Source organism: Alexandromys fortis, unplaced genomic scaffold (genome assembly GCF_014885135.2).
Source record: "Alexandromys fortis isolate MF-2015 unplaced genomic scaffold, M_Fortis_MF-2015_v1.1 scaffold_3, whole genome shotgun sequence".
Lineage (NCBI taxonomy): Eukaryota > Metazoa > Chordata > Mammalia > Rodentia > Cricetidae > Alexandromys > Alexandromys fortis.
The window spans coordinates 25,893,271-25,911,344 of NW_026067909.1; the positions used below are offsets into that span (position 1 = coordinate 25,893,271).

An 18,074-nucleotide genomic window follows, 5' to 3' on the forward strand; every position below is an offset into this window, starting at 1 on the left:
CCTGTGTGAACTGACAGCTCAGCCCCTGGCAAGGTCCAGCCACAGGAATCCACATAGCCATTCTGCCCGTCTGCCTGAGTGGTACCGTTACTCCATCTATTATTAGACATTGTGCATCATGGCCCTGAACTTGAGAGACACATCTGTAGCTCCAGGGTCTGCTTCCTGGGATATGGGCAGTCCAATTCCATCGTGAGCATCCTCATTTTGGATGAGGCCTTCAGACTTAACAGGCAGTGTTAGATCATAGTGGTAGGGCCCAAGACCTCCCAGAGTGACGCAGGCTGTCACCCAGCATCACAGCTTTGTGTGTTTACAAACAACCATCTCCCTGTCTCCAAGCAAGCGCTGCCTCTTCTCACTGACAGCTGAGCGCAGTGCTTGTGACTGTTCCCGGTCACTGTGAGCTACATGCAATCATGTGTGTAGTCATTATTGACTACAGCTGTGGGAAGTATCAACATTTGAGCTTGTCTAAGTACTCGCGCTGCTGGCAGGGATGCTGGCCTCATAGTAGGATAAAACACATGCCACCAGGCTCCTCCTTCAAAGTACATTTCCCTATGAATTCTTGTAGAGAGGAAAAAGAAGCTTGCCTGTGGGGAGTGGGGAGCCAGTGTCACCCATGGCTGTAGTAGAAAGACAGCATTAACAGGGAGCACGCAGCTTAGCACCTGACCTGTGCAGACCCCCGTGAGTTCTGAGAGTGCTGTGGTTGGTGAGTGTGGACATATGTCCAGTGGTAGGGACAGACACAAAGCTAATGAGTCCATTTTTGGAGACTAGAAGGAAGGCCAGCACGGAGATAGGCTTTTTTCTTGCTCTGTGACGAGACTATTTTTAGTGGTGCCGGGCTCTCCCAATTACGTTTTTTTCCAAGCTGCTCTACCACCATCAATAATGAGTAGGGTTGGCATCCAAAGGAAACTCGCAGCTCAGAATCCCGTTCTTCAGCTTCCCAGAAGCCCAGCTGTTGCTCCCTTAGTTCCTTGTGATTTAATGAGCCTCATTAGAGGACAGACTTTAAATAGTCTCCTCACCAGGGCGTGCCAGCCAAGGCTGGGAGGATAGAATCCAGCGTGGGTTTTCTCCCTGCCCCACCGCTAAAGCTATGCGGAGCTCTCGGCTAGGAGACTGGTCCAGCCTTGTCGTTGAGCGCATCTGTAATAAGCACTGAAGTTTCAACATGAATTGCTAAATATCACAGTTCAAGGTAAGGTTCACACTTTGTTTGGGAAAAGGCTTAGAGAAAAGTTCATGGCAAATTATAAAAACCTAAATCCCTCTTGAATCCATTGACATTTGGTACGGTACATGCTAGCAAATTATTGAAAGCGCGCACTTGCTGCTGTGAAGGTTTCGCTTAGCCGTCTCAGATACCGAGGACCGTGAAGGCTCTCTCAGCAAGCTGTTCTCCAGAGGTAGACTCCCGATTTCTGGCGCGTGACCCCTATAGATCATATCTAGCTTGCAAGTCTGCCTGCTCACCTGAAATTGAATGGGAGTCACACCTTGGACTGAGAGAAGCTTAACTAACGGTGTTGGGGGGAGGGGTAGTATTTCAGTGGTGCATTCATACAAGTTTACGTCCCCTGATTGATTATCTGTAAGATTCTGTATTAGAATTTTTTTTCATCACCATGACAAATACCCATGGTTTGTAAATGATCTGATTTCATTTTATAATCTGAGACAGGATCTCATCTAGGAGCCCAGGCTTGTTGGTACTTCATGGGGCCCCAAACGATGGGTGGGACTATAGACGAGAGTCGCCTGACCAGGATGAGAAAAACAGTTGAGAAAAGAGACAGTTTCAAATGGGTCACAGTTGCAGAGGTTCCCGCGGGCCTGTGGCTTAGGTGCCTGTGTTTCTTCATTTCTGAACTGTAATGAAGCTGGACTGACTGAGCAGAAGAGAAGAACAGAGCTGTTCACCGGAGGTAGCCGGAAAGCAGGAGGGTCCTGAATATTGACAAGCCTTTTAAAGCCCCCCCTCCAACCAGACCTTCATTTCCATGGTCTCTGCCACCTCTCAGCAGTGAATTATGACTTTTAATAAAATTCCATGATGAGATCGAAATACCCATGATCTGATCACACATCAATTCTTGGAGTCTCTGGCTGGGGTCCAAGTCGTCAATGTGCTGGCCTTGTGGGGTCCAATCTGTTATGGTTTAAATGTGAGATGTACTTATAGACTTCTATTTGAACACTGAGTACCCTGGTGAAGCTGGTTGGGAGGTTGTATAGACTTTGGGAGGTGGCGCCTTTTGGAGGAAATGGGTCACTGGGGAGTCAAGCCTGGAAGGCTCACATGTCTTTCTGCTTCTTTGTTGACTGGGAGAGGTGAGCAAGATGCCTCATGCAGTGCAGTTTCTAATTGGTCTTAATATTAAAAACCCAGAGTCAGATATTAGGGAGTAGGAGTAGAAAGATCAGAGAAGCACACCAGCCAACCACCAGCTCTTACCTTTACAAAACCCTCAGACTGAATGGGGTATCCTGTCATTACAAGTCTTCAGACCGAATTCACTGAGCTCCTGTCTCCTTCCAACTTAGGTTCCTTTTTTGGCTTAGCCACATCCTTTCCTGTTTCCACCTCCCTAGTGCTGGGATTAAAGATGTGTGAGCCACTACTGCCTGGCACTGTTCCTCTTTAAGACTGAATCAATTTAGTGTGGTCCAGGGTGGCCTTGAACTCACAGAGATCCCTCTGTCTCTGTCTCTGCCTCCCAAGTGCTGAGATTAAAGGTGTGTACCACCGCAGCCTGGCCTCTAAGACTAACTAGTGGCTCTCCCCACACTCTGATCGTCAGGCAGGCTTTGTTTGTTACAGCACAGCCTCAGGCTCCTGACATACCCATGGGAGCGGTCTCTTCTGCTCTAAACCACCATGGGTTTCCCACCATGAAATTGCAAGCTCTTTCCTTTAAGTCGCTTCTCTAAAGTATTATGTCACAGTCATGAGAAAATTGACTGAGACACCGACCGCCATGATATTCATACTGTTGACTCCATTCCCTAAATGATCATCAGCGTAGACTTTCACTGTCCTCAGCCCCATCAGACACCAGAGAATATTAGTAGACTGGCCACTCTTACCAACTGAGCAATGAACCTACTTTATGATGGCGTTTTTCTCCCCATCTCTTGCCTTACTCATCTCATCTTACTATGGATGAGAACTCTCTTTTGCTGCTTACTGGCATGGTCTTAAGCACAGAGCATGTCACAGCTTTCTGAGTGATCTGAACATTCTCCTTGGTTATCTTTTCTAAGACTTCCATTCTTGTTGAAATACTTCTGAGCCTCTGGTACTCAATCATCCTTCAAGGTTTGGGAACATTTTCTCTTGCCGTGAGATTCAGTAGTTTTTTTCCCTCAAATATTGATGCATATGAGATGTGAACATGTGGGTGTGATTAATATTTCTACTCTGGGTGATCATTAATTTACATCCCCAAATGGACTAATTTGGGGTCACAACAGCTGTGCTCCATCATTATCCGGGCAGCAAGGATACCCTTAGGGTTTACAACTACCCTGCCTGTGTCCACACAGATGTGTGTACCGTTGATAATTACCTAGAAGGTTCCTTGTGCCCTGCGTAGTCAGCAATTTTACAGTGCTTGTCGTTGAAACAAATCACACAAATAACTGGAAGAAAAATGACCTTGGCGCTAGGTTAAAGATAAAAGTTTTAACCCACTATGCTTCATTTGGGCTGTTGGCCTTTGGTGAAAACACTTCTCGTGTTCCTGGCAGTCATGTGTGTCGTCACAATCACATCACTGTTTGGATCGATGTGGGTAGAAAAAGCAGACAGGTAGCGTGTTTGGTAGATATGCTTATGGGTCCTTACATTGCAAACTGTGGATTTTGAAGAAAGGGTTGTCAATCTGTAAGAATGAAAAAGCAATGGACCACTGTGGGGACTTTGATGGCTTCAGAATATGGTAAAACTTCTTTTGTGTTAAAAGCAATAGAGAAGGAAAATCCAACAGAGACGGCTGACTGGTGAAGCCCTAGCAAACTAGATCTCCCTGCCATGTGCTTCTTATGGAAACCAGCACCCATGGTTTCTCCTGTAAACCCAGACTTGGACTAATACAGTTTTTCTCTTCCAGTCATCTCCTGTGGAAGCCTGTCCTTTCCCCCCAATGGTAACAAGATAGGGACACTCACTGTGTACGGAGCCACCGCCATCTTCACCTGCAACACCGGCTACACACTCGTGGGCTCCCATGTCCGGGAGTGCTTGGCCAATGGTCTCTGGAGTGGATCGGAAACGAGGTGTCTGGGTAAGCTACTCGTAAGTTCCCAAGTGGTATAACTCAAATACACCTTGAAAATGGATCACAAGGTGGGAAGTCCAGGGCTTCTGGTTGTTAAGGTTCTGACAACTTTGGTGAATCTGACCAACATTATAGTTACCTGTTCTTTTCTGTATCTCAGGATGTCTGAAGGTTCTTTTTTTATCTAGTCTGAAAAATAAAACATGGCCATATTTTATATTCTGTGGTGTATAGTCCATTTTGCAGAGGGGCTGGAAGGCTGACTCCGTGGCTAAGAGTGCTTATTGCTCTTGCAGGAGACCCAGGTTCAGCTCCCAGAGCTTAGGTTGAGTGGCTCACAACCACCTGTAACTACTGCTCCATGGGATTTCTTCTGACTGCTGAAGGCCCTGTACTCAGATCCACACACCCACTCACAGACACACATGTACACCCAAGGAAAAATAAAAATAAAGCCTTTAAATAAAACTTGCTCTCATGTAGAGGTCTGGGACTATATGACCCTAAAAGACCTTCACAGATGTAGCAAATAGAAATATGAGTGTCCAAAAAAGAATACACAGTTCGCGTTTTCAGTAGCTTACAATTCCACCATGAAGTTGGTCACTTAAACCTAGGAAGTACCGTGGGCTGTTTAAAGTGGTGCATGTGTGTAATATCTTGGCTTTGTTTTTCCGATGTTATTCTTTGATGACTTTAAAGGGAGCAGGGAGGATGCTGCTTCCACTGGATTTCTCTGCACAGATGTGGACAAAGCTTTGACTGTGCAGTTCAGAGATGCCCGCAACTCCAAGCTTCTCCAACCCATTTCTGTATCGTCACTAAAATATACACATCTATAGTACTTTCTTCCCACTTCCTGGCTGTCCCTAGTATCTGACCTCCACCCGGTACTCTCCTGAAACCTCCAGTATACTACATACCTCCCGTATCGCAGGTCCTTCTGTCCCCTCATCTCTCCAGTACTCCACCTCTCTCCAGTATCCTACCTCCCTCCATCATCCCAACCCTCTAGTATCCCGCCTATGTCATCATCCCATACCCTTCATCATCCCATCCTTCCTGTACCCGACCTCACTCCATTACTTCAACCCTCCATCGCCCCATCCTTCTGTTACCACACCTATGTCTGGCACCCCGTCTTTCTCCATCACCCTAGCCTTCCAGTACCTCATCTCCCTTCATCTCCTACCATCCTATTCCTCTGTCCCTCCACCTCCCTCCATCATCCCATGCCTCCATCACCTCACCACCATCCCTCATTCTGCCCCTCTACCACCCCATCCCATTTCATCACCGAACTCTTCCAGTACCCCCACCCCTCTCTATTACCCCACCTTTTTTTGCAATGCCCTCTCTTTTCATTGCCCTACCTTTCTCTAGCACCATCCTTTGCCCGAGTACCTATTCTCTAGATCTGTTCCAGTATTCCTAGTCTTTCAGAACCTTCTCTGTGCTTTCTTGAATGTCTGGACTTGTGACCATTGAGAGGCCTTCTCTACTAGGTAATGCTGATGGGGACGAGGTCTTCTCTTTCTACTTTAGTGTAATTTGCACCAAAGGGGTGGAGGAGGTGATCCAAAACACACCTCTTTTGCTTTGGCCTAGTAGGTAAACATGTAGGTTAGGCTATGTGGGAAGCTTGGAATGTTTAAATGATTCTGTTTCTAAAACTCTTAAGGCCTAGGGTCCCTGTGTGTCCTACTAGTCCCACATAAGCCCCCAATTCTGTGATCCTTCTGCTCTAAAGTGATGGCCTGAAGCTCACAGGATGAGACACATGGGCCATTGATGGCCCTATATTGTCATAAATGTGGTCTTTATAGGGTGCAATCTACCTTGGAAACCTTTGGAGGCTCAATGACTCAGAAGTGAGTCTGTTTGCCCAGTAGAAATTTAAACTGACATTAAGGAGAGAGAAAAACCTCCAGATTATAATGAAGAAAATGTGAATGGTGAGAAGTTGGGTGAGGTTTATTAAAAAAAATAATGAAATCAGAGGAGCAGAGCATTGAGCAGGGGGATGACCATTTGGGAAAGGACTGAGCTGGTGTGTAGTCACACATGCATAAGGCTGGCTAAATAGTGGACAGTAAATTTTGTGTAAAGATTTTTTTTCAGCTAGGCAAATATAGTTTCACAGTGACCATTGAGACTTGAGGGTTGAAGCTCACAGTCTGCCAGATATTGAAATGGAGTGTACCCCTGTGCCGCAGTAACAGATTGCTGGTGGGTGGATCCCGTAATTTATCCCCATAAGAATGCAGTTCCAGGGGAAACCACAGAGTCAGGTGTGCAGCCCGTGGAATCTGTGTTGTGTGGAAGTATGAGCAGGAGGGAGCAGAGCCGTGCTATTGCCAGGGGAGACTATGGGGTATTCAGACAGATGGATCAATGAAGGCACATTCCTAAACCTGGCGTGGATACTGTGGACCTGGCACCATAACTCCTGCCGAGTTCCAGAGCCCACATGCTAACTAGAGGCCTCGTGGGAGATCATATCTGTGAAAGCTGTCTTTATGGAGAACACAAGTACAGCGTTTGTAAGCTTCGTTTTACTGAATTCTCACCAGAGAATACAAAGTGTCTGTTACTCCTAACGGGGAAGGAAAAACGCTTAGACAAGTGACACACTTGCCCATCATCATATGTCCCACCAGGAATAAAAATGGCATTTAAATGTAGACAATGTGGCCACAGATCGGGGGCTATTGACCAAGGACGTCTGGTGCTCCACTGAGAATAAGTTAATTCTTAAAAGGTGGGCACAGAGGAAAGCTGAACTCACCCACCAGCTACTGTCACAAGGAGGCGTTGGCAGCGGAACTAGATGTGACTTGAACTGTGGTACCAATAAATCCTCTCCCTCCCGGGACACACGTCAAAGAAAGGGGCACGTGCCCCTGCTTTGCAGAGCCAGTGACTTCTTTACCTGATTGTGTGTCTTGTTTATCAATCTGGCTATTACTTTTCTTCCATCTCCTGATTGTTATTTGATGTTTGAATCAGTGTATCAGTGTTTCCATTGCTAGAGCTTTCTTGAGAGCACTCTGGGGTTCTACCAAGCTGAGAGACTTTTGAGTGACCGACAGTGCTACCACAACCGTATGGCAGCTAACTCAAGGATCACATTTGGAAAATGACTTTCAGTATTGTAGTTGGATTTTTTTGTTGGAACTGTCAGCTCCCCAGGAATGACATGGAGACTAAATATTAATTATGAAAGCTCAGCCTTAGCTTAGGCTCATTTATACCAAGCTATTATAACCTAAATTAACCCATTTCTGTCCATTTACCTTCTGCCTCGTGGCTTTATTATGTCCTCCATACTTCCCATCCTGCTTGCTCTGCATCTCTTGGCATCTCCACCTCCTTCTCCCAACGTCCTCTCTGCCTGGAAATCCTGCCTAGCTATTGGACATTCAGCTTTTTATTAAACCAATCAGAATGATACATCTTCACGGTGTACAAAAGAAAAATTATTTCACATTTGGTGAATTTTTTTTAGTTAAAAATAGGTTTTTCTATACAATATATTCCGGTTATGTTTTCCCCATTCTAAGTTCTGCTCCATGTCCCCTCCCATCCATATTCACACCCTTCCTGTCTCTCTTAGAAAACAAACAAGCTTCTAATAACAAAATAAGATAAAACAAAAACAAACAAGCCAGAGTAAGACAAAAACACCCAAACAAGGAAAAGAGTCCAAAGAAAACACAAGAAACACATTTAGAGGCAGAGGCACACATGTTCACATATACAGGAATCCCATAAAAATACAAAACCAGAAGCCATAATATCTATAAAAAGGACTTACTTATAAGGAAACAAAAAGTCCCAGCTTACAGTTATGAGATGCAGAACGTCCAATGATGCCATTGAGTTCATTAAATAAAGAGTGCACACCCTGTGCATGCTGCCACAGACTCTGTGAGCTCATACGGGCACAGCCCATGATGTCCACAAGACCTTGATTCCTTGGTGTATCATCATGACATTTGGTGTAGACATAGTTTTTTTTTTTCCAAAATAAAATATATACTTTTTAAAAAAATCAGAAAACAATCTATGCAATACCATGTCCTCAAGTCAAAAAGAGATTGCTTCTTGACAAAACAAAACAATAACCCTCAACCTGTGGCTTTGAGAAAGAAGCCACCCCAAAGAGAAGGGCACAGGAAGACAGGAAGGCAAAGCGAGAGTACCAGGTATTATATAGGAAGCTCAAGAGCAGCAGGTGTTTCCCTGAAAGTGATCAGTGACAGAGTGAGAAACAGCATCCAAAGAGCAAATCTATCATGGACTGAAGATGATACACGGTGCCAAGAAGCATGGATGCTCCATCGCCCAAACCCTGGCTGTTCCTCTATCTTTTCCACATCGCCCAGTTTCTCTCTCAGAGAGCTCCGCTATCTCACCCCATCTTTCGTGCATCTCAGTAGTCCATACCTAGTGTCTTAGTTAGGGTTAACATTGTTCTATTAGAATACCATGAGCATTCGCAGTTTGGGGAAGAAAGGATTCATTCATTCATTCATTCATTCATTCATTCATTCCATCACTGAAGGAGGGCAGGGCAGAAATCTGGAAGGAGGAACTGACATAAAGGGCAAGGAGGAGTGTTATTTACTGGTTTGCTCCTAGTGGGTTAACCAGTCTGATTTCTTTTATACCCCAGGACCACCCATAGTAGCCTGAGCTCTTCCACATCAATGACTTATTAAGAAAATACACTACAGGCTTGCCTACAGGTAAATCTTCTAACTCGCAATTGGGAACTGTTTTTCCCAAATGATTCTACCTTGTGGCAAATTGGCATAAAATTAGCCAGGACACCCAGCTTCTTGATTCCAGTTCTGTAAAGAACCTGCATAGACACTGGAGTTGGGTGTTTCCCTAGGCTCCTGGAGTCAGTGACCTAGATTTATGAAAAGTATCTGGAAACATTTTAGCATTATCTTGGACAAGAGAAACACTAGAATAATAAATAAATAACTTTAGATATTGTTGAGGACCAGCCTCAAAAAACAACAACAAACACTTCTTACCAGGGTGGAGGCATGGGAATTGAGGAAATATAAGTGAAAGATATGAGGATGCATAAAAATGATAAGACTGAAAACATGGGATAGTATAGGAGGGAGTTTCAGGAATTATTCAGATCCCGAAAAATCACCTGTGTTTATTTATCCACAGCTTTTATACAAAATGTATACTGGGGGAGCAGGTAACAAAAGGCTTCATTAACATTCTGTTGCCTAGGTAGCAAGATGGCTCAAGTCACGGTTACTCAATGTACACTTGTTCACATAGGCAGAAAACAACTCCTCCCCAGGTGACCTCACAATTACAGTGGAAGGAGCAGAATTACATTGGCTTATCCTGACCACCTGTTTACTTAACTTCAAAAGGAAGCAACCACCTCCTGTATTGGAAGGTGCCAGTTGTACCTGTTAGTCTCTCAAATTCTCTGACTGCCAGATATCTGAAACACCATGGGATGAAAGATGTAATGATCTGGTCGTGGTTAGCTTTTCTTATCTTTGCCAACCATGGATGAGTAGCTAGGTGTCTTAGGTGGAGTTTCTGTTGCTGTGAAGAGCCACCACAATCACAACAACTCTTATGAAGGAAAACATTGAATTGGGGATGGCTTACAGTTTCAGAGGATTAGTCCATTTCATCATGACAGAACATGGCAGCGTGCAGGCAGACATGGTGCTGGAGAAGGAGCTGAGAGTTCTACATCTGATCCACAGGCAGCAGAAGGAACTGTGTGTCATAATGAGAACAGCTTGAGCAAAGGAGACCTCAAAACCTGCCCCCCCCCCGCCCCGCAGTGACATACTTCCTCCAATAAGGCCACTCCTCCTAATAGTGCCACTCTCTATGGGAGTCATTTTCTTTCAAACCACCACAGTAGAGCAACCATGAAAACCTGTGTTGGGAAGAATAAAACTAATTAAATTCATATGCCAGGGATGGGATGAGGGTTTGTGCTGGTTTAGTATCATGGATATTTCTCTATTGGTTAGTAACAGAAGACACAGTACACCAGAAAATTAGGTTTCAGACTAAGTATATAAGCCATCTGCTTGACAGATTAAATGAAGATGGCATATCTGTCCAGCATCATAATGGAGTCTCATTTTAGAAGAGAGCTGCCCTATCGTGCTTTGTGCTTTGCCCAGGCCTTCCGTGGACTCCAATCTATACTGAGACTCAGACCATGTGATTCCATCATTGTATAAGATACTATGGTGGGTGCTTGGCCCAGGTTGTGGGTAGGGAATCTTCTATTTATCTTGAGAAGTACCCACAGGAACATTTTGCTGTGGCATGGTCCTTCTGATTATGATGGAAGAGGGATCTTGCCTCTGGTCCTATAGATGTGTCTGGTGATGTCTACATGGAAAGAATATTTCTGTTGATTGAATTGATAGAATTTATAGAAATGAATCAATACCACTGAGCATGCCTTGTGGAATTTTTCATATGAAAACCATATTTAAGGAGATAAAAAGAAGTTCTCTTGGCTCATACTCAAGAGTAGAATTCAGTCCTGTTGGAAGTATCTAATCTGAGTTCTGAGCCTGAACTTCTGAGTGAGGCTGGTGTGTGTGTGTGTGTGTGTGTGTGTGTGTGTGTGTGTGTGTGTGTCCGTCCTTGCAGAAGAGTTCAAGGTGAAGGCAGGCATGTGTGTGTCACTGCACAGCCTCACACTAGCTCCAAGAACACATTGTGTAGGACCCCACTTCTGCACTGTGGTTAGGGGCTCTAGAATTCTCTAAACTACTGAAGATATTCCCTGTGTTCTCTTCTGTGAGCTGCAGTGCTAAATACCTATCTAGGCTGGAGCATTAAGCCATGACAACACAGACCCCATATCTCCCCTACCAGGTCCTGTAACCCATCAGGAAAGTTTTATGATCACAGTATTCTCTTAACTATTCTCTAGTATTTATCTTCTTTGTACTAATTTCCCTTGAACCCAGCAGTGAACACAGCATCTAGAAGGAGGTGGTATGTTTGTAATCTAGGACCCCTGTTGTAAAACGCTTCATTAATCTCTTGATAACACACTTATGACATGTAGATCTTTCCAGCACAGGATGACCTGTCAGCTCTCCCACTGGGTTACCTCTTTAATCCTCGCTGTCAACGATGCCTCTCTTAAGGGTCCCACATAAAAACATCTGCTTTTCCTGTACAATGGATTGCTCTTTGAAGTAGGTTTACATTTGTTCAGCCATACTGACTAGGAAGACACAAAGCTTGTTGTGACTATTATATGGTGACATTTACAAGGGCCAAAATAGATAGGTCTCATAATCCAAAGTTCTATTTTAGAGGTTTCCTTTGGAAGATTGAGGGGAATAAAATTGGAATGTATTCTTTAAATAACTTAGAGATTTTGAGAGGTCCATGTGAAGATGTTTAATAACGTAGCTGAGAACGACAGTGTGACATGACACAAACATTGATTTCATTGGACGAGAGGAACTGCTCGTCCCCTCCATGAAGTGTCTACGCCACCACATTTCTGGGAAATGTGCATGGTGTCTTAGGGAAGGTGAAAAGTTTGGAACCATCTAACACCAATGCTCAGATATTGTCCATGCATTCTTCTTGAGACTTGACGAAAGAACATTGTGTTGCAGAGGACTTAGCCCCCTCGGTGGATGTTGCCACCTGAGGCACTGGGTGTAGTATAGCTTCTCAAACTCTTGTGCTTGGCAGGACTTCATGCCCTCAAGAGCCATTGCCTTTGTCTGGCACAGAAGAGCTGTTAAGCACCATCTTGCAAATTGCACACAGAAGCGAAGGAGTCTCGGACATCAGTATTCTACAGTGTTCTTTCAACGCAGACAGACACACAGGTTTAAAAATATCCATGGATGTTTAATGCCAGCAGCAGCTTTCATGCCTTTCACAGATCTGATCCCCCTGACATTTTATGACTGCGTGTTAATACTTAAGAAGGGTCTGCGGCATGGCTCCAGTGTTCACTGTCCATATAAGCCTGGCTTAGCCCAAAGACGCTCACCACACAGATTACATCACGGCATGCAGCCTGCATTTCTGACTCCCAGGAGAGGCAGGATATATTTTTGATACTCAGTATCATTGTCAGCCCCAAATACTGATAATCACAAGGCAAATACTAAGGTTGGACATTTGGTTTGTAGATTTTCTAAAAAGGGTTACAGTCTAATCTTCACAGGAATATTGAGTGTTCACAGTGAAGGGAAATGGCAGAGTGGCCAATGACCTTAAGGCAGGTAGGACTCTGGGAAGTGAGTAAAGGGCTCATAGCAGAGGGGTCCCCTCTGCACCTCCTTCCACAGTGTTCCTCTCTCCAGCAAGGCTGCCAGCCCTACCCTTTCACACAGAGGAGATTCTTTACAGTGCACTCAAGGGCAGAGTTTCCCTGGAATCAGCAAGCAATTTAGTTGTTTAATTTAAATTTCCAAATCATCACACTCCAAATCCAGAGGTTTATGTTCCCCTGTCCTTCCCCTGCTTATCCCTCTGGGGACTTGATTCCAGGATCTCTGAAGATAACAAAATCGAAATTCCAAACTATAAAGTCACTTTTGTAAAGTATGCAGTGTTTGTATGGGGCACATGACCTCTTGTGTCCTATAGTTCCTTTCTGTGTGACATGGGAGAGCCACCCTTCTAAGATGTCCCAGCACACAAAGTCCCACACCCAATGAGCAGCTCTGCATGTCTGTCTGTCCGTCTGTGGCCAGTCTCTGGGGCTATATCTGACTCTTTACTTAATTCCCAGCCCAAGAGCGTACCTGTGTGAGGTAAGGCACCCTCTGGTGTGAGGACTTGAATGAGAATGTCCACCGTAGATTCAGATATCTGAAGACTTGGTCCCTGGTGGGTGGCTCTGTCTGGGGAGGCTTTGAAGGTGTGGCCTTATTGAAGGAAGCATACGACTGGAGGCAGTCTTTGAGAGTCTGGAAACTCCCAGCATCCCCAATGAGCTCTTTCTGCTTCCTGCTTTTGGTTCAAGATGTACGCTCTCGGCTATTTTGCCTGCCTACATCTTATGACATACCAGACTCGTATTCACTCCAAAACCATAAGCCCAAATAAACCCTCTCCTCTGTAAGTGGCCTTTTTGTCATGATGATACAGCACAGCAGTAGGAAAGTAACTACTATACCAGTTGACATTAGATCAGTCAAAAGCAGCACAGAAGACAATACAACAAGCTGGGGGGTTCAAGGGATGGAACAGCCAGCCATTACTGGAGAATAGTGAAGCATCTATTTCCACATGTGGCCTCGAATCTGAATAGGGCTTGAGAGGACCCTCAGAAGCAATGTCTCACATCAGAAAAGGCAGAGAACCTCTTTCTAGCTGCCTTTCCCTATGACTCAAATCCAAGACTTCAAAAAAAAAAAAAAAAGGCAAAACATCACAAAATAATGACATCCTAAATTCAAACCTCAGAGTGCGTTTAATTCAAGTTTCACCTGAGGGAGTTTTTCTTTTTCACAATTTTGACATATTATTATGGATATTTAGGTTAAATAACCATAAATGAAATTGTTGTGGCTATTCTGCAGATGTAACTAGCCTATACTTTTATGACGTGAAATTTAACTTAAGAGACAAACTTGCTGAAGCTAGACAATGAAATGAGAAATGAGTGACTGTTTCAAATCAGGGATCAGCTCGTGTGATACTAATTGTCGGCCGGACACAAACTGCAGTCACCTGGGGGAAGAAGATTTTGGTGCCTAGATCAGGTTTGCCTGTGTGCATGCCTATTGAGGATAGTCTTGCTTATGTTAAATGACATGTAAAGATTTAGTCCAAGGTAGACAGCAGTGTTCTCTGAACTTAGGTCTTGGACTACACAAGAGTAGAGAAATTGAACAATATGCTGAAATCATGCACCTCTCACTCCTCTCGGCTCTAGACTGGGAATATGATGTGACCAGCTGTTTTCAGTTCCGGCCACTTAGACGCCCTACAGTGGCGGCTGTGAGCTGGAACTGTGAACTAAAATAAGTCTTTGTTCCTCTAAGCTCCTTTCTGTCTGGTGCCTTTATCCCAGTGACAGAAATGAAACCAGGACACCTGGTCTACATTGATTCAGATTGGGAACGTGAAGTACCGCAGCATCCGTGGCTTTCTCCTTCCATTTGGCTCAGGGCTGAAGGGCAGTGATTTTGAAGTATATCCTCTATTTCCTTTAAGTGTTTAAGCCACTTCCTCAGAAAGTAGGGTAGCCAAGTTAGCAGTGCAGCGCCCCGGAAAATTTCCCATGCAGATATAGTACACCTTGGCCCCTGCCTACTAAGGAATATGTACATGACCATGTGACATAAAGGCATGCGCCACTTCAATCTACACATGAACCAAAAGCTGGGTAGAGATACGCAGAGTTTGGAAACGAGTATGTCCAATCAAGTGATGTGGGAGTGTTAAATCACGAGTATGTCCAATCAAGTGATGTGGGAGTGTTAAATCAATCTGTTGATTTCATTGGTTAAGCATTAAAGAAACTGCTTGGCTGGCCCTGATAGGTTAAAACAGAGGTGGGAGGAGTAAACAGAATAGGATGCTGGGCGGAAGAGGAAGTGAGGTCAGACTCTGCTCTGCTCCCGGAGAGACCCGACAGCTCTGCTCTCTGAGGCACACGCGATGAAGCTCCTATCCAAGATGGACAATAGGCTAGAATCTTCCTGGTAAGCGCACCTTAGGGTGTTTACACGCATTATTAGAAATGGGCTAGTCCAGGTGCGAGAATTAGGCTGTAAGAGCTAGCCAATAAGAAGCTGGAACTAGCCGGGCCAGGCAGTGTTTAATAGAATACAGTTTCCGTGTAATTATTTCAGGCATAAGCTAGCCATGCGGGCGGCCGGGTGCCGGGGACGCAGCCCTGCCGCTCCTATTTCAACAGAGTGGCACCCAACGTGCTAATGAACTCCACGTAAAACCTGAGAGGGCTTAAAAAGGAGAGAGAGAGAATTTAAGACAGCTTTTTGTTGTTTGTGGGTTGCGTGCCTCAAAGAAATTGTCCTGACTCAGCAGCAGGAAAAAAACTGGCTGTTTTAAAATGCCGGCTTTCTGGGCTGTGCCGCCATTGCAATCTCTGTCTGGCTCCTGTGGGAGACAGAGCTTTCGAATGGAGCATTTGGAATAAAGTGCTACGGCTTCCTTGATGGCAATGTGGACTGCTGTGTGCCTGGAACTGTGTGGCTCAGGGGCACCAAATGGCTCTGAGGCAGGAGCAGCTTAGCTCAGGAGCAGCTCAGCTCTGCTACGCTGAACTGTGCTGACCTCAGGCAGGAATTACCGTAATTGCCACAATAACAGCGCAGTTAAGGTTTAGACTGGGCAGGACACAGGCAGTACCGTATTACCTGTACATGGTGCAACTTAAGTTTTTAAGAAGTGCTTAACATTTTAAGAAATGCTCCTGGATAGTGAAAAAATTACAGATTCACAGTGAAACAGATTCAGACATAAAAGACCTTTATGGATCACATTGTTGGATGAATGTACGTAGGCTTGGGAAAGAAGAAAAAGATTATAAAAAAGTTAATGTTAAAAAGAAAAAGGGTAAAGTCTTTAAAGAGACAGAGTACAGATAGTTATAGATTAAGAGAAATAAAGAAAAATAAGCCACGTAAAAATGGAAAATTCACAGAGAGTCTGGAATATGTACATTGTGTTTTCTTTAAAATTTCTGACTGTGACGGAGCTAAGTACAGAAAGACATTTCATTACATGGGCTGCCAAGCTAAACCAAAATGGATATAAGGGTATTACGATGTCAAAATTTGGATCTAAGGTTATGATGCTTTGGAAAAGTCCTTCTTTTGTTTTTGCAGAAGATGAGACCCTGTGGATTGCATCTATTCCGATTTGGTATGGGCTAGTCCAGGTGCGAGAATTAGCCTGTAAGAGCTAGAGTTCATAGGCCAAGCAGTTTTTAAATGAATACAGTTTGTGTGTTGTTATTTCGGGCATGAGCTAGCCAGGAGGCTGGGGTGCTGGGGACACAGCCCTGCCGCGCCTATTTCAACAATCAAGTTTGTCTGACTAAGAGGGACGAGAAGTGCCCACTTGAAGCTGTGTGGCTTTGTTAGATAGGTCCTCTTCAGCAAGCCATGACTGGTTCTCAGTGACCTAAGTGACCCCCAAAGCATCTGGAGCTATCTAGAACAGTGGTTCCCAACCTTCCTAATGATGTAGCCCTTTAATAGAGTCCCTCATTTTGTGGTGACCCCCAACCATACAATTATCTCGTTGCTCCTTCACAACTGTAATTTTGCTGTAATTATGAATCGTGATGTAAATATCTGATATGCGACCCCAGAGGGCTCACCACCCACAGGTTAAGAACCGCTGATCTAGAGTGTTAGCCAGGATCCAAGTGAATCAATAATCTCTGAGGATCTGGCTGTAATTTTGGTACATGGATCTGGAAACGCGGTCCCATATCCATCATCTCCAACACTGCAGCCACCCTGTGTCAATTATGAAACCCCATTTCTGGGGTTGGGTGTGTTCCTCTTCCTTCTTTCCTCTGCCGCCCACTGGGTTAGAAAACCTGTTCCTATCTTCTGACTCATGAAGATAGATCACATGTCATAGAAGTAAGAAAGTGATAGAATAAGTAATCAGAGAAACTGTAACTGGGGTGATGGCTATAGATAATCTTATATAAGAAATAAGACTTCCTCACGACTGTTGAGAAAATATGAACAAGTAGAAAAGAGCAATAGGCTAAAAGTACATATGCCAGTGGGGAAATTCTCAGCTGTGCACTCATCTCTGTTACTGACTTGACGGTGAAGGTAAGTGGATTGGGAATACCATGGGCTCATGCTGACACATTCTCTGATGAGTTTCCCATTGTTTTGTGTCCATCCTCAGCGGGTCATTGTGGCTCTCCAGACCCCATTGTGAATGGCCACATCAGCGGCGACGGCTTCAGCTACAGGGACACAGTGGTCTACCAGTGCAACCCCGGGTTCCGGCTCGTGGGCACCTCTGTGAGGATTTGCCTGCAGGACCACAAGTGGTCGGGGCAGACCCCTGTTTGTGTCCGTGAGTAGAGTATGCGGAACTGCCCCCGAGGACCGCATCTTCCCATTGTCCTGTGTAGTCCAGTCATTGCTCAAACATGTTCCACCTTCTAAGTCAGCAGGGGGAGTTATCGTTCCCTTTTCTCTGTCCCGAATCAAAGTATAAGATTGCTGTCCCAGCTTCCCTGTCCGTCATTTTCTATGTTATCCCCTAGACTCCAGCCCTCCATACATTCTCTCATCAGTTCATTAAAAGTCACCTTGTGAGTGCTGCCATATGCTCATCCATAGGCCGTTCAGGATGAGAAACAGTGCTGATTAGAGAAGGATGTGGACAGGTCCCTTATTGTCCTATGGTGTCTGGTATTGGATCATGGGTTTCAGGAAGAATAGCGAGCTTTGCAGCAGCTCTTCAAAACAAGTGTTTACATGCTGGGCCTGTTCTCAAAACCCATGGCTTCAAACATGTACACTGGGTCTTTACAGGTGTTCCTCCTTCTCGGTGCAAGATCCTGCCAGGCCCGTGCTTCTGCGAGCCTTCACTTTCTCATGAGTGAGGCAGAGGTGTAGATGGGACTGAGTAGGAGTGGGTGCTGTCCCTAACAGTGCTCTGAAAATACCGAATAAGAATCCAGCTCCACTTAGCAGGAAGAAGCTGCTGACAAGATAAATGAGTAGGAAAAGGGCAGTTTGTGGCCGTTCCATGTTCCTTTAA

The 18,074-nt window shown here is 44.8% G+C and overlaps 1 protein-coding gene across 1 annotated transcript in view; it reads left to right on the top strand.

Annotated features, from left to right (window-relative positions):
* Csmd1 (CUB and Sushi multiple domains 1) overlaps positions 1 to 18,074 on the top strand; it is a 1,119,426-nt gene that overhangs the window by 1,066,581 nt on the left and 34,771 nt on the right. The window contains exons 53-54 of the mRNA XM_050136505.1: positions 4,128 to 4,301; positions 17,208 to 17,381. Coding sequence (XP_049992462.1) covers positions 4,128 to 4,301; positions 17,208 to 17,381 — 348 coding nt within the window. The remainder of the gene's footprint in view (positions 1 to 4,127; positions 4,302 to 17,207; positions 17,382 to 18,074) is intronic.